Below are 25629 nucleotides of genomic sequence, written 5' to 3' on the forward strand. Positions count from 1 at the left end.
TGAGATCACACCAAAGAAATGTGTAACACGGCAACACTGGCAGGTTGTGTGACAAGTTTGAGATCACACCAAAGAAATGAGTAGCACGCAATCACTAGCTGGTTGTGTTACAAGTTTGAGATTACACTAAAAAAATAAGTAGCACGCAATCACTGGCTAGTTGTTGTATAACAAGTTTGAGATCACACAAAAGAAATGAGCAGCACGCAATCACTGGCTGGTTGTTGTGTGACAAGTTTGAGATCACAACAAAGAAATGAGTACCACGCAATCACTGGCTGGTTGTTGTGTGACAAGTTTGAGATCACACCAAAGAAATGAGTAGCACGCAATCACTAGCTGGTTGTGTTACAAGTTTTAGATTACACTAAAAAAATAAGTAGCACACAATCACTGGCTTGTTGTTGTATAACAAGTTTGAGATCACACAAAAGAAATGTTGAGTAGCACGCAAACACTGGCAAGTTGTGTAACAAGTTTGAGATTACACTAAAAAAAAAGTAGCACGCCAACACTGGCAGGTTGTGTAACAAGTTTAAGATTACACTAAAAAATAAGTAGCATGCAATCACTGGCTGGTTGTTGTGTAACAAGTTTGTGATCACACCAAAGAAATGAGCAGCATGCAAACACTGGCGGGTTGTTGTGTGACAAATTTGAGATCACAACAAAGAAATGAGTACCACGCCAACAATGGCAGGTTGTGTTACAAGTTTGAGATTACACTAAAAAAATAAGTAGCACGCAATCACTTGCTGGTTGTTTTGTGACAAGTTTAGATCACAACAAAGAAATGAGTAGCACGCAATCACTGGCTGGTTGTTGTGTGACAAGTTTGAGATCACACCAAAGAAATGAGTAGCACGCCAACACTGGCAGGTTGTGTGACATGTTTGAGATCACACAAAAGAAATGAGCAGCACGCAATCACTGGCTGGTTGTGTGACAAGGTTGAGATCACACCAAAGAAATGATGAGTAGCACGCAAACACTGGCAAGTTGTGTAAAAAGTTTGAGATTACACTAAAAAAATAAGTAGCACGCCAACACTGGCAGGTTGTGTAACAAGTTTGAGATTACACTAAAAAATAAGTAGCATGCAATCACTGGCTGGTTGTTGTGTAACAAGTTCGTGATCACACCAAAGAAATGAGCAGCATGCAAACACTGGCGGGTTGTTGTGTGACAAGTTTGAGATCACACCAAAGAAATGAGTACCACGCAATCACTGGCTGGTTGTTGTGTGACAAGTTTGAGATCACACCAAAGAAATGAGTAGCACGCCAACACTGGCAGGTTGTGTGACATGTTTGAGATCACACCAAAGAAATGAGTAGCACGCAAAAACTGGCTGGTTGTTGTGTAACAAGTTTGAGATCACACAAAAGAAATGAGCAGCATGCAATCACTGGCTGGTTGTGTGACAAGTTTGAGATCACACCAAAGAAATGATGAGTAGCACGCAAACACTGGCAGGTTGTGTAACAAGTTTGAGATTACACTAAAAAAAAAAGTAGCACACAATCACTGGCAGGTTGTGTAACAAGTTTGAGATCACACCAAAGAAATGAGTAACACGCCAACACAGGCAGGTTGTGTGACAAGTTTGAGATCACACCAAAGAAATGAGTAGCACGCAATCACTAGCTGGTTGTGTTACAAGTTTGAGATTACACTAAAAAAATAAGTAGCACGCAATCACTGGCTAGTTGTTGTATAACAAGTTTGAGATCACACAAAAGAAATGAGCAGCACGCAATCACTGGCTGGTTGTTGTGTGTCAAGTTTGAGATCACAACAAAGAAATGAGTACCACGCAATCACTGGCTGGTTGTTGTGTGACAAGTTTGAGATCACACCAAAGAAATGAGTAGCACGCAATCACTAGCTGGTTGTGTTACAAGTTTTAGATTACACTAAAAAAATAAGTAGCACACAATCACTGGCTTGTTGTTGTATAACAAGTTTGAGATCACACAAAAGAAATGTTGAGTAGCACGCAAACACTGGCAAGTTGTGTAACAAGTTTGAGATTACACTAAAAAAATAAGTAGCACGCCAACACTGGCAGGTTGTGTAACAAGTTTAAGATTACACTAAAAAATAAGTAGCATGCAATCACTGGCTGGTTGTTGTGTAACAAGTTTGAGATCACACCAAATAAATGAGTAGCACGCAATCACTGGCTGGTTGTTGTGTGACAAGTTTGAGATCACACCAAAGAAATGAGTAGCACGCCAACACTGGCAGGTTGTGTGACATGTTTGAGATCACACAAAAGAAATGAGCAGCACGCAATCACTGGCTGGTTGTGTGACAAGTTTGAGATCACACCAAAGAAATGATGAGTAGCACGCAAACACTGGCAAGTTGTGTAACAAGTTTGAGATTACACTAAAAAAATAAGTAGCACGCCAACACTGGCAGGTTGTTTAACAAGTTTGAGATTACACTAAAAAATAAGTAGCATGCAGTCACTGGCTGGTTGTTGTGTAACAAGTTTGTGATCACACCAAAGAAATGAGCAGCATGCAAACACTGGCGGGTTGTTGTGTGACAAGTTTGAGATCACACCAAAGAAATGAGTACCACGCAATCACTGGCTGGTTGTTGTGTGACAAGTTTGAGATCACAACAAAGAAATGAGTACCACGCCAAAAATGGCAGGTTGTGTTACAAGTTTGAGATTACACTAAAAAAATAAGTAGCACGCAATCACTTGCTGGTTGTTTTGTGACAAGTTTGAGATCACACCAAAGAAATGAGTAGCACGCAATCACTGGCTGGTTGTTGTGTGACAAGTTTGAGATCACACCAAAGAAATGAGTAGCACGCCAACACTGGCAGGTTGTGTGACATGTTTGAGATCACACCAAAGAAATGAGTAGCACGCAAAAACTGGCTGGTTGTTGTGTAACAAGTTAGAGATCACACAAAAGAAATGAGCAGCACGCAATCACTGGCTGGTTGTGTGACAAGTTTGAGATCACACCAAAGAAATGATGAGTAGCACGCAAACACTGGCAAGTTGTGTAACAAGTTTGAGATTACACTAAAAAAATAAGTAGCACGCCAACACTGGCAGGTTGTGTAACAAGTTTGAGATTACACTAAAAAATAAGTAGCATGCAGTCACTGGCTGGTTGTTGTGTAACAAGTTTGTGATCACACCAAAGAAATGAGCAGCATGCAAACACTGGCGGGTTGTTGTGTGACAAGTTTGAGATCACACCAAAGAAATGAGTACCACGCAATCACTGGCTGGTTGTTGTATAACAAGTTTGAGATCACACAAAAGAAATGAGCAGCACGCAAACACTGGCTGGTTGTTGTGTGTCAAGTTTGAGATCACAACAAAGAAATGAGTACCACGCAATCACTGGCTGGTTGTTGTGTGACAAGTTTGAGATCACACCAAAGAAATGAGTAGCACGAAATCACTAGCTGGTTGTGTTACAAGTTTTAGATTACACTAAAAAAATAAGTAGCACACAATCACTGGCTGGTTGTTGTATAACAAGTTTGAGATCACACAAAAGAAATGTTGAGTAGCACGCAAACACTGGCAAGTTGTGTAACAAGTTTGATATTACACTAAAAAAATAAGTAGCACGCCAACACTGGCAGGTTGTGTAACAAGTTTGAGATTACACTAAAAAATAAGTAGCATGCAATCACTGGCTGGTTGTTGTGTAACAAGTTTGTGATCACACCAAAGAAATGAGCAGCATGCAAACACTGGCGGGTTGTTGTGTGACAAGTTTGAGATCACACCAAAGAAATGAGTACCACGCAATCACTGGCTGGTTGTTGTGTGACAAGTTTGAGATCACAACAAAGAAATGAGTACCACGCCAACAATGGCAGGTTGTGTTACAAGTTTGAGATTACACTAAAAAAATAAGTAGCACGCAATCACTTGCTGGTTGTTTTGTGAAAAGTTTGAGATCACACCAAAGAAATGAGTAGCACGCAATCACTGGCTGGTTGTTGTGTGACAAGTTTGAGATCACACCAAAGAAATGAGTAGCACGCCAACACTGGCAGGTTGTGTGACATGTTTGAGATCACACCAAAGAAATGAGTAGCACGCAAAAACTAGCTGGTTGTTGTGTAACAAGTTAGAGATCACACAAAAGAAATGAGCAGCACGCAATCACTGGCTGGTTGTGTGACAAGTTTGAGATCACACCAAAGAAATGATGAGTAGCACGCAAACACTGGCAGGTTGTGTAACAAGTTTGAGATTACACTAAAAAAATAAGTAGCACGCCAACACTGGCAGGTTGTGTAACGACTTTGAGATCACACCAAAGAAATGAGTAACACGCCAACACTGGCAGGTTGTGTGACAAGTTTGAGATCACACCAAAGAAATGAGTAGCACGCAATCACTAGCTGGTTGTGGTACAAGTTTGAGATTACATTAAAAAAATAAGAAGCACGCAATCACTGGCTGGTTGTTGTATAACAAGTTTGAGATCACACAAAAGAAATGAGCAGCACGCAAACACTGGCTGGTTGTTGTGTGTCAAGTTTGAGATCACAACAAAGAAATGAGTACCACGCAATCACTGGCTGGTTGTTGTGTGACAAGTTTGAGATCACACCAAAGAAATGAGTAGCACGCAATCACTAGCTGGTTGTGTTACAAGTTTTAGATTACACTAAAAAAATAAGTAGCACACAATCACTGGCTGGTTGTTGTATAACAAGTTTGAGATCACACAAAAGAAATGTTGAGTAGCACGCAAACACTGGCAAGTTGTGTAACAAGTTTGAGATTACACTAAAAAAATAAGTAGCACGCCAACACTGGCAGGTTGTGTAACAAGTTTGAGATTACACTAAAAAAATAAGTAGCATGCAATCACTGGCTGGTTGTTGTGTAACAAGTTTGTGATCATACCAAAGAAATGAGCAGCATGCAAACACTGGCGGGTTGTTGTGTGACAAGTTTGAGATCACACCAAAGAAATGAGTACCACGCAATCACTGGCTGGTTGTTGTGTGACAAGTTTGAGATCACAACAAAGAAATGAGTACCACGCCAACAATGGCAGGTTGTGTTACAAGTTTGAGATTACACTAAAAAAATAAGTAGCATGCAATCACTTGCTGGTTGTTTTGTGACAAGTTTGAGACCACACCAAAAAAATGAGTACCACGCAATCACTGGCTGGTTGTTGTGTGACAAGTTTGAGATCACAACAAAGAAATGAGTACCACGCTAACAATGGCAGGTTGTGTTACAATTTTGAGATTACACTAAAAAAATAAGTAGCACGCAATCACTTGCTGGTTGTTTTGTGACAAGTTTGAGATCACAACAAAGAAATGAGTACCACGCAATCACTGGCTGGTTGTTGTGTGACAAGTTTGAGATCACACCAAAGAAATGAGTAGCACGCCAACACTGGCAGGTTGTGTGACATGTTTGAGATCACACCAAAAAAATGAGTAGCACGCAAAAACTGGCTGGTTGTTGTGTGACAAGTTTGAGATCACACAAAAGAAATGAGCAGCATGCAATCACTGGCTGGTTGTGTGACAAGTTTGAGATCACACCAAAGAAATTATGAGTAGCACGCAAACACTGGCAGGTTGTGTAACAAGTTTGAGATTACACTAAAAAAATAAGTAGCACGCCAACACTGGCAGGTTGTGTAACAAGTTTGAGATCACACCAAAGAAATGAGTAACACGCCAACACTGGCAGGTTGTGTGACAAGTTTGAGATCACACCAAAGAAATGAGTAGCACGCAATCACTAGCTGGTTGTGTTACAAATTTGAGATTACATTAAAAAAATAAGTAGCACACAATCACTGGCTGGTTGTAGTATAACAAGTTTGAGATCACACAAAAGAAATGAGCAGCACGCAAACACTGGCTGGTTGTTGTGTGTCAAGTTTGAGATCACAACAAAGAAATGAGTACCACGCAATCACTGGCTGGTTGTTGTGTGACAAGTTTGAGATCACACCAAAGAAATGAGTAGCACACAATCACTAGCTGGTTGTGTTACAAGTTTTAGATTACACTAAAAAAATAAGTAGCACACAATCACTGGCTCTTTGTTGTATAACAAGTTTGAGATCACACAAAAGAAATGTTGAGTAGCACGCAAACACTGGCAAGTTGTGTAACAAGTTTGAGATTACACTAAAAAAATAAGTAGCACGCCAACACTGGCAGGTTGTGTAACAAGTTTGAGATTACACTAAAAAAATAAGTAGCATGCAATCACTGGCTGGTTGTTGTGTAACAAGTTTGTGATCATACCAAATAAATGAGCAGCATGCAAACACTGGCGGGTTGTTGCGTGACAAGTTTGAGATCACACCAAAGAAATGAGTAGCACGCAATCACTGGCTGGTTGTTGTGTGACAAGTTTGAGATCACAACAAAGAAATGAGTACCACGCCAACAATGGCAGGTTGTGTTACAAGTTTGAGATTACACTAAAAAAATAAGTAGCACGCAATCACTTGCTGGTTGTTTTGTGACAAGTTTAAGATCACACCAAAGAAATGAGTAGCACGCCAACACTGGCAGGTTGTGGGACAAGTTTGAGATCACACCAAAGAAATGAGTAGCACGCAAAAACTGGCTGGTTGTTGTGTAACAAGTTCGAGATCACACAAAAGATATGAGCAGCATGCAATCACTGGCTGGTTGCTGTGTGACAAGTTTGAAATCAAACCAAAGAAATGAGTAACACGCCAACACTGGCAGGTGGTTGACAAGTTTGAGATCACATCAAAGAAATGAGTAGCACGCAATCACTAGCTGGTTGTGTTACAAGTTTTAGATTACACTAAAAAAATAAGTAGCACACAATCACTGGCTGGTTGTTGTATAACAAGTTTGAGATCACACAAAAGAAATGATGAGTAGCACGCAAACACTGGCAAGTTGTGTAACAAGTTTGAGATTACACTAAAAATATAAGTAGCACGCCAACACTGGCAGGTTGTGTAACAAGTTTGAGATTACACTAAAAAATAAGTAGCATGCAATCACCGGCTGGTTGTTGTGTAACAAGTTTGTGATCACACCAAAGAAATGAGCAGCATGCAAACACTGGCGGGTTGTTGTGTGACAAGTTTGAGATCACAACAAAGAAATGAGTACCACGCCAACAATGGCAGGTTGTGTTACAAGTTTGAGATTACACTAAAAAAATAAGTAGCACGCAATCACTTGCTGGTTGTTTTGTGACAAGTTTGAGATCACACCAAAGAAATGAGTGGTACGCAATCACTGGCTTGTTGTTGTGTGACAAGTTTGAGATCACACCAAAGAAATGAGTAGCACGCCAACACTGGCAGGTTGTGGGACAAGTTTGAGATCACACCAAAGAAATGTGTAGCACGCAAAAACTGGCTGGTTGTTGTGTAACAAGTTTGAGATCACACAAAAGAAATGAGCAGCACACAATCACTGGCTGGTTTCTGTGTGACAAGTTTGAGATCTCACAAAAGAAATGAGTATCACGCAATCACTGGCTGGTTGTTGTGTGACAAGTTTGAGATCACACCAAAGAAATGAGTAGCATGCAATCACTGGCTAGTTGTGTAACAAGTTTGAGATTACACAAAAAAATAAGTAGCACGCCAACACTGGCAGGTTGTGTTACAAGTTTGAGATTACAGTAAAACAATATGTAGCACGCCAACACTGGCAGGTTGTGTTAGAAGTTTGAGATTACACCAAAGAAATGAGTAGCACGCAATCACTGGCTGGTTGTGTAACAAGTTTGAGATTACACCAAAGAAATGAATAGCACACCAACACTGGCAGGTTGTGTGACAAGTTTGAGATCACACAAAAGAAATGAGTAGCACGCAAAAACTGGCTGGTTGTTGTGTAACAAGTATGAGATCACACAAAAGAAATGAGCAGCACGCAATCACTGGCTGGTTGTGTGACAAGTTTGAGATCACACCAAAGAAATGATGAGTAGCACACAAACACTGGCAGGTTGTGTAACAAGTTGAGATTACACTAAAAAAATAAGTAGCACGCCAACACTGGCAGGTTGTGTAACAAGTTTGAGATTACACTAAAAAAATAAGTAGCACGCCAACACTGGCTGGTTGTTGTGTGACAAGTTTGAGATCACAACAAAGAAATGAGTAGCACACAATCACTGGCTGGTTGTTGTGTGACAATTTTGAAATCACACCAAAGAAATGAGTAACACGCCAACACTGGCAGGTTGTGTGACAAGTTTGAGATCACAACAAAGAAATGAGTAGCACGCCAACACTGGCAGGTTGTGGGACAAGTTTGAGATCACACCAAAGAAATGAGTAGCACGCAAAAACTGGCTGGTTGTTGTGTAACAAGTTTGAGATCACACAAAAGAAATGAGCAGCACGCAATCACTGGCTGGTTGCTGTGTGACAAGTTTGAGATCTCACAGAAGAAATGAGTAACACGCAATCACTGGCTGGTTGTTGTGTGACCAGTTTGAGATTACACCAAAGAAATGAGTAGCATGCAATCACTGGCTAGTTGTGTAACAAGTTTGAGATTACACAAAAAAATAAGTAGCACGCCAACACTGGCAGGTTGTGTTACAAGTTGGAGATGAGACTAAAAAAAATAAGTAGCACGCAATCACTGGCTGGTTGTGTTACAAGTTTGAGATTACACCAAAGAAATGAGTAGCACGCAATCACTGGCTAGTTGTGTAATAAGTTTGAGATTACACTAAAACAATATGTAGCATGCCAACACTGGCAGGTTGTGTTACAAGTTTGAGATTACACTAAAAAAAATAAGTAGCACGCAAAAACTGGCTGGTTGTGTAATAAGTTTGAGATTACACCAAAGAAATGAATAGCACACCAACACTGGCTGGTTGTGTGACAAGTTTGAGATCACACCAAAGAAATGATGAGTAACTCGCAAACACTGGCAGGTTGTGTAACAAGTTTGAGATTACACTAAAAAAATAAGTAGCACGCCAACACTGGCAGGTTGTGTAACAAGTTTGAGATTACACTATTACAATAAGGAGCACGCCAACACTGGCAGGTTGTGTTACAAGTTTGAGATTACACCAAAGAAATGAGCGGAATGCAAACACTGGTTGTACTTTTATTTAACACAAAAGACACGAGGAAACATCAGAAATCAACACAAACACTGGCTGTAACAGAATACAACTCAGACGGTGCTAGGGTTAGGGTTAGGGTTTTTAAAAGGAAATCATTTCTGGTTTTACAAAATAAAAAGACTGTAGTGATCTACAGGTCCGTGCTATCAAAATCAATCTGAGGATAGCCCAAAACTGGCAAGTTGGCCTTCAAGAAGACCAGCTTTTCCACAGCAAGGGGGTCGAGCGAGTTACGTTGGAGGGTGATGATGTCTCCTGCGAGGCTGAAGACCCTCTCACTCTGCACGCTTGTTGGTGGACAGCTGAGATACTTGCGTGCGACAGTTTAGAGGTCAGGCCATGTCTTGCTTCGGGAGGACCAGTACGCCAATTGATTGGTCTCTAAATTCTCCTGAGGCTCCTCAAAGTAACGATTAACAGAGTACTCAGCCAAGTCTAACTTTGCCGCCTAGGCCGACAAAGAAATTCCTTCCTCTGCAAGAAAAGCAATACTGTCGTTTATGAAATTCTCAGTGGTCCTCTTTTTCTGCCGTACTTCTCTTCTGTCGTCCCTTGTAGGTGGCAAGGTGGGACTACTGGTATCGGTGCTACTGTAACCGCTGGTGTTTCATGGAGTAACGGCAGCAACAACTTCCTCTGGGTGTTCCCCCACCCTCCGAGAGTATTCTTCTCTCACGATGGCGAGAAGTTCGGTCTTCCACTTCCGCAGTTCTTTGGGGCAGACAGTGTCCTTGATGCAAGGGTCGCAGAGTGCTGCCAAAACATGAGTCTTGCTCTCCCTCAGCGGTAGAAGACGTTTACGGGTGGCGAAAGTCAACTTTCTGACCACCTCCTGAGCCTGTGGAGTCAGGGACCCAGCCATAGATTGCAATGTACTTTGTCCACCCAGCGACTCCAAATGCCTCTTCAAACGCAAGATGACAGGGACCACATGGCTGAGTAGTGCTTTCTGTGCTGAAAGTTTATCGGTGGCTAATTTGAATGGTTCTAGGATCTCCACCAGCTGAGTGATGGTCATCCACTCCTGGTTGTTGGGGACCAGCTTGTTTATCGGAGCCGCAATTGATAGTGAGACAGCGTGGATTGCCCTCTGTTGCTCCACCATGCGCTCCAACATCATGTAGGTGGAGTTCCAGCGGGTTGAGACATCCTGCAGTAACCGGTGTTGTGGGAGGCACTCCAGGGTCTGCCTGTCACGCAGCATTTTTGCGGACTTAGAGCTACGGTGGAAGAAGCCCGTGATTCTGCGGCAGCGGTCAATGAGTTGAGTGACGGCGGTGGCGCTGTTCTCATCGGGCCCCTTGAAGCCATCTTTTACGCAGTTATGCAGCAAGTGCGCCATGCATGTTACGTTTGAGAAGCTGGCACTTTCGACCGCCCGGATCATGTTCCTTCCTGCATCTGTGACCATGAATCCCGAGTTAGTACCACCGGAATGCTTATGCCGCATCCAGTCTCTCATCATCTCTCGCAAGTACTCAGAAATGGTGTTGGCCCTGTGATCCGTATCGATCACCTCCAGTGACAGGAGTGCCCAACGATGACCCGAGTCGGGGCAACCCTCCGCCTCCCACCAGTGAGCGGTCAGGGACAGATAGGAATGCCCTCCTCCTGTGCTCGTCCAAATGTCTGATGTGAAATGTACATGGACAGTTTGTGATTTGTTCAACAGGGTTCTGAGACGTTGCTTGCATCCCTCGAACAATGCTGGAATGACTGTTCTAGAGAAAGTTTTGTGATTCGGGATATTGTATCATGGTGCAAGGAGGTGAACAAATCGGCGGAAACCTTCCCGTTCCACCATACGGAAGGGCAACGTGTTATTTCCTTCACTGATGGCGGCTTCAATCCAGATTTCACCCTTGTAACTTGCACGCCCCAAGTATCGATGGTTTTCTGCATGGGGCCTGTTGGTGAGGTTGGAGTGCTCCGTGTACTGCTGCATGTGCTGGCGACTTCAACTGCGTCCAACTTTACATTTGGGTGGTGCCTCTTCATGTGCATCCTTAGCCCTCTTGTGGCAAGATGCCTCAGATCTTTTCCTCTGCTAACGCTCACACCGCAATGCTTGCAAACCGCCAAAGTGGCCTTCTGAGCATGGACGTCGTAATTATATTATTATTATTATTATTATTATTACTTTATTTGTCCCCCCTAGCATCTCCCAAGGGATTTGATGCGGCTTACAGCAGGCCGGAGCCCAATACAATACAACAATACAGTACATAGCAAATAAAACAGTTAAAGCAGAAAACAATAAACAATAGCAATACAACAGGACAATTATTAAAAACTGAGCCGGCCGGAGTAGGGGTACAGGATTAAAAAGTGCTGAAGTGTCGGAGGGATATGGGATTAAAATCAAGTGCAGTGTGCGATGAGCAGTGATCTTGGCTCTACTAAAGTGCTTCTGGGGTTTGGTAGTGGGGTTCCTAATCTGAAAAGGCAAGTTGGAACAGCCAGGTTTTCAGATTCTTTCTGAAAACCGCCAAAGTAGGGGCCTGTCTGAGATCTTTCGGGAGGGCATTCCAGAGGTGGGGGGCCACCAGAGAAGGCCCTGTCTCACGTCCCCACCAAACGTGCCTGTGACGCAGGCGGGATCATGAGCAAGGCCTCTCCTGATGACCGAAGTGAGCGTGTGGGTTCGTAGACAGCGATGCGGTCACCCAGGTAGGGTGGTCCCAAACCGTTCAGGGCTTTGTAGGTAAGCACCTTCACCTTAAATTGGGCTCGGAAAATGAACGGCAGCCAGTGGAGCTCCTTCAACAGGAGGGTTGACCTCTCTCTGTAATGGGCCCCCGTTAACATCCTGGCTGCTGCCCGTTGGACCAGTTGGAATTTCCGAGCCGTTTTCAAGGGCAGCCCCACGTAGAGTGCATTGCAGTAATCCAGTCTAGAGGTGACTAAGGCATGGACCACCCCGGCCAGATCAGCCTTAGCAAGGTACGGGCGCAGCTGGCGCACAAGTCTCAGTTGTGCAAAAGCTCTCCCAGCTACCGCCAACGCCTGAGCCTCAAGCGTGAGCGATGAGTCCAGGAGTACTCCCAAACGGCGGACCTGTGGCTTCAGGGGGATTGTAACCCCGTCCAACACAGGTTGCTACCCTATACCCCGGTCTGGTTTGCGATCGACCAGGAGGACCTCTGTCTTGTCGGGATTGATCTTCAGCTTGTTCGTCCTCATCCAGATGGACACAGCGGCCAGGCACTCGTCTAGCACCCGAGAGGCCTCCTTGGAATTAGGTGGAAAAGAGTAGTAGAGTTGTGTGTCATCTGCGTAGAGATGGCACCCAACTCCAAAACTCCGGATGACCTCTCCCAGCGGTTTCATGTAGATGTTAAAAAGCATGGGAGATAAAATAGAGCCTTGCGGGACCCCACAGGTCAAAGGCAAGGGGTCCGAGCAGGCATCTACCAGCTTCACCATCTGGGTTCGTTCCTCCAGGAAGGACCGGAGCCACGACAAAACCGTGCCCCCGAGACCCATCCCAGAGAGGCAACCCAGAAGGATACCATGATCGATGGTATCGAAAGCCGCTGAGATGTCCAAGAGAACCAGCAGGGTTACACTCCCCCTATCCAGTACTCTACGGAGGTCATCCACAAAGGCGACAAAGGCTGTCTCGGTGCCATGACCATGCCTGAAACCAGACTGTGCCCGATCTAGGTAATTGATGTCATCCAGGAAGCCCTGGAGCTGGAGGGCGACCACCCGCTCCAGCACCTTACCCAAAAAAGGAAGGTTGGAGATCGGTCTGTAATTGTTCACCGTAATGATCCCATAGGAGCGATCTCGGCCTACCGACACGCGATTCAGGTATAATGCTTGTGTTTGTAGTGACGGTGCTTGTGGAAGGGAGTCAGATTGTTGGTCGTTTCTGTAACTCGCCCTCCAGCAGCATGCAGTCCTCTGGATCACTATTTCCTGTGGTGAAAGCAGATTCCATGTTTTCTTCCTCCCATCCCTCAGACACGTCCGCCTCCTCACCCTCCTCTTCATGACCAGAGGTACTTGGAAGGACATCAGGAGCTAAATGTTGAGTCTTTTGAAATGATGTAGAAGGTTCTGCCATCTCACAGCTGGTGGAAGCATCTGTGTGTGTTTCAGTAACCATCTCGTTGGTGGAATGTTCCCTTCTTGCCAATGTGCTCATCTTCAGTCCCCTGCCTTTCTTAGATGTTCGTGATGACACTGGGCCCTTGCGTCCCGAAAAGCTGGGAAGGAAACGTTTCATCTCACTGGTTATGTGACTAGTTTAAGTTAACAGTAAAGAATTGGGATCACACCAAAGAAATGAGCGGCACGCCAAAAGTGGCTGGTTGTGTAACAAGTTTGAGATCACAAAAAAAAAAATGAGCGGCACGCTAAAACTGGCTGGTTGTGTAACAAGTTTGAGATCACACCAAAGAAATGAACAGCACGCCAAAACTGGCTGGTTGTGTAACAAGTTTGAGATCACACCAAAGAAATGAGCGGCACGTCAAAACTGGCTGGTTGTGTAACAAGTTTGAGATCACAAAAAAGAAATGAGCGGCACGCTAAAACTGGCTGGTTGTGTAACAAGTTTGAGATCACATCAAAGAAATGAGCGGCACGCCAAAACTGGCTGGTTGTGTAACAAGTTTGAGATTACACAAAAAAAAATGAGTAGCATGCAAACACTGGCAGGTTGTGTAACAAGTTTGGGATTACACAAAAGAAATGAGTAGCACGCCACGCAAACACTGGCTGCTTGTGTAACTCTACTAGTTTGAGATTACACAAACACAAAACAAACAAACAGAGCACACAAACACTGGTTGGTTATTTGGGGGGGGGTTAATGACTACTAAATTTAAATTACTATAACACTACTGGAACTTTTCAATAATTTGGAAAAATTGAACGCCACACACAGTCAGCCACACACAGCCAAGGTACTGGGAGGCAAAGCTTCTCCCTGTCCCCAAGCAACAACTAACTAAGCACTAAGGCAAGGCTGGGGAAAGTGGAAGGCAAAAGGAAGAGGGGCCGACCAAGGGCAAGATGGATGGATGGCATCCTTGAAGTGACTGGACTGACCTTGAGGGAGCTGGGGGTGGTAACGGCCAACAGGGAGCTCTGGTGAAGGCAAGGGAAGGCAACTGGCTAAACAAGGCAAGGCAAGGAAAGGAAAGGCAAAGGCTCAATTCTCCCAACCCAAGTCTACCCAGCTCTGTCCCACCCTCAAATGCAGCCACGCGGAGCGCGCAGCCACTTTTAAAGGACAGCCCAGCCAATCAGAAAAAGACACGGGGCAAGTAGCCCCGTGTCTTCTTCTGATTGGCTCCCGGCGCTCCCAGCATGCATCCGTCTTTGACGACATTTCTGAAACGAGCGGAAGTCGTTTCAAAGATGGCGGATGCTGCTTCAATTTAGAAAAAACACTTCCGGGTTTGAAAAATACATCGATATCGTTCCGTTATAAAAAAAAATAACAAAAAAATAACGAAATACGAAAATAACGAACGAAACCGCCCAGCCCTATTCCACAGATATATAAATCTCATTTGCCTAGTTTCCACCTCACCTCCCAATACTTTGCATTAAAATATGGATAGTGAAACAAGACATTATTGTTGGAAAAAAACATTAACCTGCTAATTATCGAGGAAAATGTAGAACAGCCTCAAAGAGGATGGTTGATCAAAAAGCCCAAGAGCCTTGCTGCACCATTGCCAACTAGGTAGCAAATCATGAGCTTAACTTGATCTTAAAACAGAAGCCTGAGATCTGACAATTGTATTTGTCATGAATTGTATTTAAACCAGTTATGGGAAAACTTGGGCCCTCCAGGGATTTTGGATTTCAACTCCCACAATTCCTAACAGCTGCATTCCTAACTCTCACAACTCTCTGTAGTGAGAGTTGAAGTCCAAAACCTCTGGAGGGCCCAAGTTTGCCCATGCCTGATTTAAAACCTTGAGTTTTTTTCACCATTCAGGTTCTTGGGGGTTTGCTTTTTAGAATGTCCTTCTCAGTTCATGCTTTCAAGGAACATGATTCATCCCAAACTTTATTGCAATGGTTCCCAACCTGTGGATTGTGGACCACCAGTGGTCTGCAAGAACAAAAATATGATTGTGGCAACGGGAGTGCCGGGTCTCACAAAACCATCTTATAGTACTGAGGCAACGAGGATGTCAGGATGAGAGAGGCTGACTACGCATGAAAGATTGCTACTACCACATCAGCTCTAGATTATTAAATATGGTTTTCTGTGGCTGAGCATTGGCTGGCATATGTTCTTTATCAGAAACTTGAGCTGATGTGGTCTATCCAGTGCAATTTTCTGAATCAGTGCTCCAAATAACCAAACCAAATCTAAAGTTGACCAAAAACTAATTTGTAACCCTTTTGGTTCTAATATTAGAGAGTGGTAACTGGACAAAGTGGTCCATGATCAAAGTGGTCCCCAGTCAAGTGATCCCTGGTCAAAAAAGGATGGGAACCATTGCTTTACTGGAATGAAGCCAAGCTAATAGAATCTTCAAGTTGGAAGAGACCCCAAAGGCCATCCAGTCCAACCTCCATCAGACATGCAGGAAAAACAAAATCAAGAGTCCACCAATAGATGGCCATCCAGTCTCTGTTTAAAAATCTCCAAAGAAGGCATCTAGGTGGCATCTCCCACTGCCAAATAGCTCTTGCCATCAAGAAGTTCTTCCTAATGTTTAGGTGGAATTCCCCTCCCCCCCTCTGAAATTTGAATCAATTGCTTCATGTCCTAATCTCCAGAACAGCTCTTATGGGCCAAAGTAATGCATTTTAATTGTTTTAATCTGTTGTAAATGGATTGTTGTGAGTTTTCCAAGCTGTATGGCCATGTTCCAGAAGCATTCTCTCCTGACATTTCACCTGCATCTATAGCAGGCTTCCTCAGACCTCACAATCTCTGAGGATGCCTGCCATAGATCCAGGTGAAACGTCAGGAGAGAATGCTTCTGGAACATGGCAATACAGCCTGGAAAACTCACAACAATCCAGTGTTCCAGTCATGAAAGCCTTCAACAATAAATCTGTTGTAAATTAGGTTGCTTTTTAACTGTTAATAATAGTTACTTTTTCTGTCTCTCTCCAACAGAGAGGGGTGTGTGTTTACCAACAGTATCACTGTGGATACTGTTTGTTTATATTGAAGCAGCAGTTAGATTTAAAGATCTTAAAAACTTCCATGTAGATCTTTGTCGGCCTTTTGCTGCACACTGGTAAGTATTCATTCCAGTTATTTTTTTATTTAGATCTTGGTGTCAGGTTCATGGCCACACCTGTCATTTCTAAGCAACAGCTGTTTTGTAAAATTAGACCACCAAAGTTTGAATTCTCTAAGCTGAATGTGGAAATACTTTACCGGAAGGGACTGTGGCACTAGCCCACTTATATTCGTATTGTGGTTTTTTTTTCTGTGCAGATAATAAACTGCAGCTCCTCAATGTTAAAGACAAGGGTAACCACTCAGAGGCTGATATGCTGTTCTTCTGTTCTGTAAAATATAGAGCTGCTGAAGATCAACATCTTGACTTCGCAGAAGCCTCTCAGGACAATAGATAGGGATATCAGTAACTGGGTTGTCTATTAACTGACAGGCCCTTGAAGGGAATGCAATTGAGCCAAATCACTGAGAGTAAATGTCTTCATTTCAGATAGAACCACACATTTTAGACTGCACTCCTCTCTAGTGTGTTTATGTTGCGTTTCAATTAGTTCTGGCAGTCAGATTGTGTTATTAATCTATTGTAACTTTACTGGTGTTAATCCATGATTCTCCCTTCATGTATATATAATCACACATTAAATTGTTGAAACAAATATCATTTTGTTTCCTTCCATTAAGAATTCTTAATCCATGACTACCTTTATATATTCAGGCCATCCCTCAGTTACAAACATCTGACTTACAAACGACTTATAGTTTACAAATGAGGTGAGACAACAGGAAGTGAGAGAAAGCTACCTGAGGAAGGGAAATCCACTCCTAGAAGAGTTATTATAATGGGGCAAAAGGGTCTCCACTGAAGCTTTCTCAGCAATCCTTGTTTCCACAATAAGCACATTTTTCAAAATCCAATTATCACAGGCACAGAAAGTGAAGTGAAAAAACCTGAACGGGGCACATACAGTAAAAGAAACATGACATGGGTGTTAACCCTTCCTCATACCATCCAAATATATATAAGGTTGGTGGTTCGAATCCATGGAGCAGGGTGAGCTCCCGCTGTTAGCCCCAGCTTCTGCCAACCTTGCAGTTCAAAAAACATGCAAATGTGAGTAGATCAAGAGATACTGCTTCTGTGGAAAGATAATGGTACTCCATGTAGTCATGCCAGTGACCACAGAAGGTGTCTACAGATAATGTGGCTCTTCGGCTTAGAAATGGAGATGAGACCACTCCCCAGAGTCAGACATGATTCAACTTAATGTCAAGGGGAAACTTTTACTTTTACTATATATATAGTTGGAGTTACAGTAGGGTTTCACTTATCCGACATTCCATCTTATCCAACACTTTTATCAGATGTCCCCTGTGATGATGTGTAACTTTTATTCTTATGGTTATGTGTTGTTTAAAGTATGTAGGATTATATTTTGTTAGAAATGGTGGCTGGTGGCTTGAGCTGAGTTGCCATAGCAATGGGGGCAGAGCCAACTATCACTTCACGGCGCAGCTTTTTGAAAGTGGGTCTGTAGCCGGTGAGCTACAGGGAAAACTGAATCTCTGGGTGGAGATTCAGGGAATTACGTTGTAAGCCGGTGAGCTACAGGAAAGGACTAGTTTCTCTAGTGGGAGAAACAGGGAGTTTATTTGTGACCAAAGGGGTTACAGGAAAGGACCCGGTAGTGATATAACTACAGGGGGTTATTGATTCTGGGTTAATCAAGGTTTGGCTGGGAGCCAATTCTGTTGAATAGGCCTTTTGGCTTGTTTCTTTTGTTGGGACAGTTGTCCAGGAAAAATGTAGAAGCCTCTTGAAGTCTGTGCCTGAGGTTGCTCATGAAACCTTACTAATGTAACCAGTCAAGATTCGTGCCTCTTGTGAAGAAACAATTAAACATGTTATACTCCTGTTAAAATAAACTTGTTACTGTTTTCCTCAAGCCTTGCCTGATACAGTTTCTCTTAAGTCAAACAGCCTGCATAAGAAGTAAAGCCAAACCAGGGACAGAAAATGCTACGCTATCAATACTTCTGTAAATAATAGTCCCTTTATAGACCAGCTCATGGGCTGATATTTATCATTGCCCGGCTTTCTTCACAGATTGGGTGGCAGTAGTTTTACCTCTCCTTTACATCCCCCTTTTCCTCCAGCATTTCCCCTTCAATTAAAGGAGCGTTCCCCAACTATCTCTCCATTCCCAATAAGTGAAAAAGGCAAGATGAGGAGGAGGAGGAGGAGGAGGAGGAGGAGGAGGAGGAGGAGGGAGGGAGGAAAGGGGGAAAAGAGGCCAGAGCAGAAGTGGAAGCATCCTCCCTCCCTCCCTCTGTGATTTCCACACTCCTCTTCCACATCAGGGAATTTTCTGCTGGGTTGCTCTAGCCCTGAGGTGTTGCCTTGCCTTAACCTTTTGAGTCCCTGTTATTATTATTCTAGTTGTGTAGCACCGCATCGGATGAGTAACAGTAGGAGACTCCGTATTATCTGACATTTTCGTTTATCTGACGTTCTGCTGGCCCGTTTATGTCAGATAAGAGAGAATCTACTGTACACTTTAAAATGTACCTCTTCTGACTTACATCTAAATATAAACAACCTATCTTGTTTGTAACTTGGGGACTGCCTGTACATAATTGCATATTATATTGTTAATACTGTCGTCATATTAACGACAGTATTAACAATATACTGTCATAGACAATGTTTTGCTTCATGCCAGGATACTCATTCGCTTACTCTTTATGGTTCTGTTTCTATTAACAAAGTCATCACTTTTGTTCTAGTATCGGTTATCCTGTGGTGACTTTGGGCTTTGGCTTCAAAAGTTACGTTAGCTATAAAATGCGATTAAGAAAGCAAAAAGAAGTGCAGAAAGAAAATGAATTTTACATGCAGCTTCTGCAGCAAGCCCTGCCGCCGGAACAGCAAATGCTACAGAGACAAGAAAGAGAAGCAGAAGAGGGTGAGTTCTGGATTATTACAGACCTGGGGGCAGGCATAGTGATTTGGAGGCAGATACGTGTCTCTCTTCTCTCCTTTTGCCTTTCTGGAATTATTTCCTCTTTCAATGGTAACTTTATGTTGCTAATGCAACAATGATTAATGGCCATTTTTGTTCTTCTTTTGATTACCTCTGTAGAGTTTTGGAAACAGAGTTTGACAATAAACAAAATAGCAGGGATTATTGCTATCCCACTTGTCTGACTGTTCACAATGACTTATTTAAATTTGGATAGCTATATTATAGGATTTTTGTGATGAAAAACACTCAGAAGTGGTTTATCAATAGCCCTATTCAAGTGTTGCTAACTCAGGGCTATGGCTTCCTTGTTTGAATCAATCCATTTATACAGTGGTTACTTCCAGTGACATTTCAGGTTATATCAAGTGCTATGAATGTGTAGCCCAGCTCCTGTCAATGTCCTCCCCAAACATCATATTGCCCACCACCCAAAGAATGCTTTCATTCAGGAACAATTTCATTCTAGATTTACACGTTTCTTCCACTACAGAGATATCCCAGTGTTACTCTTTCCATTAGTGTGGATTTTGCATGATCCCACCCACTGCCTCTCCCTTAACCCTTTCCTACTCTTTTCAACTCTGTCAGCACAACAAACAGAGCCGAACTAATCGGCAACTACATATGTTGGAGGAGTTTGTGGGACTGACTCCACATGATGTAGTTCACACTGCATCAAGTTAGAGCACTGTGACCCCTACTGACAATGAACCTGGACCACATTTGGCACACAGAACCCACGTGACCAACAAAAAATACAGGAGGGCTTTGGGGAAAATTCATCTTGATTTATAGCTGTTATAGGTACTGGGATTTATAGTTCACTGGAGAGATTTGAGGGGACTGACTCAAAATAGTGGGAGTTGTACTTTACCCTAAACCCAGAGAGCACACTGAACCTAACTGATGATGCATCAAGAGCTAACTTTCCTAACATAACAAACTAAGTATTTATTGAGTTTTTCGGGTTTAACCTGGTATGATGTAAGTTGTAGTTCACCCACAACCTTATGCAGGGGTCCTCAAACTAAGGCCCAGGGGACAGATATGGCCCTCCAAGGTCATTTACCTAGCTGTCACTCAGGGTCAACCTAGACCTGAAACGACTTGAAAGCACACAACAACAACAACAATCCTATCTCATCAGCCAAAAGCAGGTCCACACTTCCCATTGAAATACTAATAAGTTTATATTTGTTAAAACTGTTTTTCGTTTTAATTATTCTATTTTTTGTGGGTTTTTGCATTATTAATAAGATGTGTGCATGGGAATTCATTCTTCTTCTTTTTTTCAAATTATAATCCGGTCCTCCAGCACTTTGAGGGACAGGGACATGGCCGTCTGTTTAAAACAAATGCAATTTGTTTCATAAAGATCAAGTAGACAGAACATATTGTAAAAAAACAAAAATAACTTTCTGGCCTTGCATTGCACATTTTAGTGCAAATATTAAGACACAAATAGTGTTCAATTCAGCATAAGGATCCCTGACCTTATGCATTTTAAAAAATTGACTTTTCCAAATAACCCGAGCATTTATCTATATCTATATCTATGTATATAATAAAAGTCAAAGTTTGTATGCAGCGGAAGTGTGGTGGTGCGACTGGAGGGGTATGTGCCAGCTTTCTGATTGGCTGCCACTGTGGTGCTATTTGCATATGGTCTCTGATTGGCCAGCTTCAAGAAGAGCCCCTGGTGGAGAAAAGAGTTCATGACAGAAACGGGGACATGAGAGAAGGAAATTTGCATATGGGCTCTGATTGGCCAACCTCAATTCCAAGATTCCGAGATGAAAAAGAGAGGAGAGTAAAAGAAAATGGGCTACGTCAGAAAATTACCAGTACAGACCAAACTTGGCACACAGAGCCCCCATGACCCACTTGTGAAGAACCCTTACCTTAGTTACAGCCAGGATGCAGGGCCAGGAAAAGCCTGTAAGCCTAGAAAGATAGGGAATGGGCAAGGCAAAGCATCAGCAGCCATTTTGGAGAAGGGACGCCATCTTGAGTGCAGTTCAGAGCAGGGGGGCGTGTCTTAGGCATTAGACAGCAGGGAATGGCCGGGATTGGTGTAGAGAAAGGGGGCAGAGTTTAGGAGAAGCTGAGAGGGGGAAAAGGGGCGTTTTAAAATCCTGAGGCGTGTGCGTGTTAGAGAAGAGAGTTGGAGCAGATAGTTAGGAGAGAACAGTTATAGATTAGGAATAGCAGTGAAGAATAAGGAAAAAGTCTAACTTGGAAATAGATTCTAGATCAGGGGTCCACAAACTTTTTAAACAGGGGGCCAAGGTCAAATTGTTGGAGGGCCGGATTATAATTTGAAAAAAAAAACATGAATGAATTCCTATGCATACACATATCTTATTTGTAGTGCAAAAATCACTTTAAAACAATACAATAATTAAAATGAAGAACAATTTTAACAAATATAAACTTATTAGTATCTCTGGGAAGTGTGGGCCTGCTTTTGGCTCATGAGATAGGATTGTTGTCATTGTGTGTCTGAAGAAGAGAAGGCTGAGAGGGGATATGATAGCTATGTTTAAATATGTGAGAGGAAGCCACAGGGAGGAGGGAGCAAGCTTGTTTTCTGCTTCCCTGGAGACTAGGACGCGGAACAATGGCTTCAAACTACAAGAGAGGAGATTCCATCTGAACATGAAGAAGAACTTCCTGACTGTGAGAGCCGTTCAGCAGTGGAACTCTCTGCCCTGGAGTGTGGTGGAGGCTCCTTCTTTGGAAGCTTTTAAACAGAGGCTGGATGGCCATCTGACAGGGGTGATTTGAATGCAATATTCCTGCTTCTTGGCAGGGGGTTGGACTGGATGGCCCATGAGGTCTCTTCCAACTCTTTGATTCTATGATTCTATGATTAGTTTATTCAGGTATAATATTGGTGGCAGCATTGGTGTATCGTTTGATCTGTGATCGATCGTTATAATTGGTAGCAGAGATTGGGATTGATTTGCCATTCCTTATACCACTCTACATCCTACTGCAGTTTGGAGGAGGATGAACCATGGATGATAGGACTTGCAGTACCATCACTCACATTCTGAGACCGCTGTGAACCTCATCCAATGACTGATCAGGACCAAACTTGGCACGTAGACCTCTCATGACCCACTTTATGTCCTGGTGTGGTTTGGCCGGGGAAGGACCATGGATTATGGGACTTGCAGTAACTTTGCTCAGTTCTTGAGACCACTGCAACCATCATCCAATTACCAATAAAGACCAAACTTGGCACACTGAGTCTCCATGATGCACTCTACATTCTGGTACGGTTTGGAGGAGGATGCACCATGGATGATGGGACTTGCAATACCTGCACTCCCTTCCTAAGACCATTACAACTGCCAACAATGATGGATCGGGACCACAATTTACACAGAGGGCCCGCATGACCCACTTTACATCCTGGTGCGGTTTGGAAGAATTTGACAATGGAAGATGGGACTTGCAGTCACTTCACTCACTTCCTGAGACCTCTGAGTCCCTCGCCAATGACTGATCAAGACCAAACTTGGCACACAGAGTCCCCATGACCCACTCTACATCCTGATGCACTTTTGAGGAGGACAGACCATGGATGATGGGACTTCAAGTACCTCCATTCCCTTCCCAAGACTGCTGCAACCCTCATCTAATGTCCAGTCAAGACCAAACTTGGTACACAGAGCCCCCATAACCCACTCCTACATACTACTGCAGTTTGGAGGAGGATGGACCATGGATGATAGGACTTGCAGTATCTAAACTTACTTTGTGAAACCACTACGGCCCTGAACCAATGACTGATCAAGACCAAACTTGGCACACAGAGCCCCCATGATCCTATCTACATTTGGAGGAGGGTGGATCATGGATGATGGGACTTGCAGTACCTTCACTCAGTTATTGAAACCATTGCAACCCTAATCCAATGACTGATCAAGACCAAACTTAACACACAGAGCCCCCATGACCCACTCTACATCCTGCTGCAGTTCGAAGGAGGATGGACTTTGGATGATGGGACTTGCAGTAACTTCACTCACTTACTGAAACTACTGTGACCCTGAACCAATGACTGATAAAGACCAAACTTGTCACACAGAGCCCCCATGATCCAATCTGCAACCTGTTTCAGTTTGGAGGAGCATGGATCGTGGATGATGGGACTTACAGTACCTTCACTCACTTACTGAAACCACTGCCACCTTAATCCAATGACTGATCAAGACCAAACTTAGCACACAGAGCCCCCATGACCCACTCTATATCCAGCTGCTGTTTGGAGGATATAGTACCTTCAATTACCTTCACTCACTTCCTGAAAACAATGCAGCCATTATCCAATGACCAATAAAGACCAAACTTGGCATACAGAACCGCCATTACCCACTTTCACAAATAACCTGGGCAGCGACGGGTCCCCAAGCCAGTATATATCTATATCTATATCTATCTATATCTATACATATAATAAAAGTCAAAGTTTGTATGCGGCGGACGTGTGGCGGTGTGGCGGGAGGAGTATGTGCCAGCGTTCTGATTGGCTGCCGCTGTGGTGCTATTTGCATATGGTCTCTGATTGGCCAGCTTCAATAGGAGCCCCTGGTGGAGAAAAGAGTTCATGATAGAAATGGGGACATGAGAAGGAAATTTGCATATGGTCTCTGATTGGCCAGCCTCAATTCCAAGATTCCGAGAAGACAAAGAGAGGAAAGGAAAGGCCAGGGGCTGTATCAGAAAATTACCAATACAGACCAAACATGGAACACAGAGCCCGCAAGACCCACTCTACATCCTGCTGCAGTTTTGGAGGAGGACAGATGATGGATGATGGGACTTCCAGTACCTTCACTCACATTCTGAGGCCTCTGCAAACCTCATGCAATGACTGATGAAGACCAAACTTGGCACATAGACTTCTCATGACCCACTTTATGCCATGGTGTGGTTTGACTGTGGAACGAGCATGGATTATGGGACTTGCAGTATCTTTGCTCAATTCCTGAGACCACTGCAACCCTCATCCAATTACCAATAAAGACCAAACAGCACACTGAATCACCATGACGCACTCTACATACTGGTGCAGTTTGGAGGAGGATGCACCATGGTCGATGGGACTTGCAATACCTGCACTCTCTTCCTAAGACCATTACACCTGGACTTCAAGTACCTCCACTCCCCAAGAATGCTGCAAAACTTATCTAATTACCAATCAAGACCAAACTTGGCACACAGAGCCCACATGACACACTCTACATCCTGCTGCAGTTTTGGAGGAGGGTTGACCATGGATGATGGGACTTCCTGTACCTTCACTCACATTCTGAGACCTCTGCGAACCTCAATCAATGAGTGATCAAGACCAAACTTGGCAAATACATCTCCCATGACCTACTTTACGTCCTGGTGTGGTTTGGAAAAATTTGGAGATAGATGATGGGACTTTCAGTAACTTCACTCAATTTCTGCGACTACTGAGACCCTAATCCAATGACTGATCAAGACCAAACTTAGCACACAGAGCCCCTATGACCCACTCTACATCCTGCTGCAGGTTGAAGGAGGATGGACTTTGGATGATGGGACTTGAAGTACCTTCACTCACGTACTGAAACTACTGCCACCCTCATCCAATGACTGATAAATACCAAACTTGGCCCCCATGACCCACTCTATATCCTGCTGCTGTTTGGAAGAGGGTGGACCATGGATGATGGCACTTCAAGTACCTTCACTCACTTCCTGAAAACAATGCAGCCATTATCCAATGACCAATAAAGACCAAACTTGGCATACAGAACTGCCATTACCCACTTTCTCTAATAACCCGGGCAGTGCCGGGACCACAAGCTAGTATATAATAAAAGTAAAAATTTGTATGCGGCAGAAGTGTGGTGGTGTATGTGCTGGCTTTCTGATTGGCCAGCCAGAAAGTTGCAAGTTTCTCTAATAACCCAGGCAGTGCTGGGTCCCAAGCTAGTAATATAATAAAAGTCAGTGTTGATATGCAGCAGGAATAATATGTGGCAGTGTTCCGATTGGCTGCCACTGTGGTGCTATTTGCATATGGTCTCTGATTGGCCAGCTTCAGGAGGAGTCCCTGATGGAGAAAATGGTTCATGACAGAAACGGAGACATGAGAAGGAAATTTGCATATGATCTCTGATTGGCCAGCCTCAATTCCAAGATTCCGAGATGACAAAGAGAGGAAAGGAAAAGGCCAGGGGCTCTGTCAGAAAATTACCAATACAGAGCAAACTTTGCACACAGAGCCTGCAAGACCCACTCTACATCCTACTGCAGTT

At 43.5% G+C, this 25629-nt stretch overlaps 1 protein-coding gene across 1 annotated transcript in view; it reads left to right on the top strand.

Annotated features, from left to right (window-relative positions):
• The window catches only part of LOC137095312 (macoilin-like), a 393189-nt gene that overhangs the window by 204286 nt on the left and 163274 nt on the right, over nt 1-25629 (top strand). The window contains exons 4-5 of the mRNA XM_067461783.1: nt 16233-16356; nt 19086-19264. Of these exons, the coding sequence (XP_067317884.1) occupies nt 16233-16356; nt 19086-19264 (303 nt within the window). The remainder of the gene's footprint in view (nt 1-16232; nt 16357-19085; nt 19265-25629) is intronic.

Source organism: Anolis sagrei, chromosome Y (genome assembly GCF_037176765.1).
Source record: "Anolis sagrei isolate rAnoSag1 chromosome Y, rAnoSag1.mat, whole genome shotgun sequence".
NCBI classification, from domain to species: Eukaryota; Metazoa; Chordata; class Lepidosauria; order Squamata; family Dactyloidae; genus Anolis; species Anolis sagrei.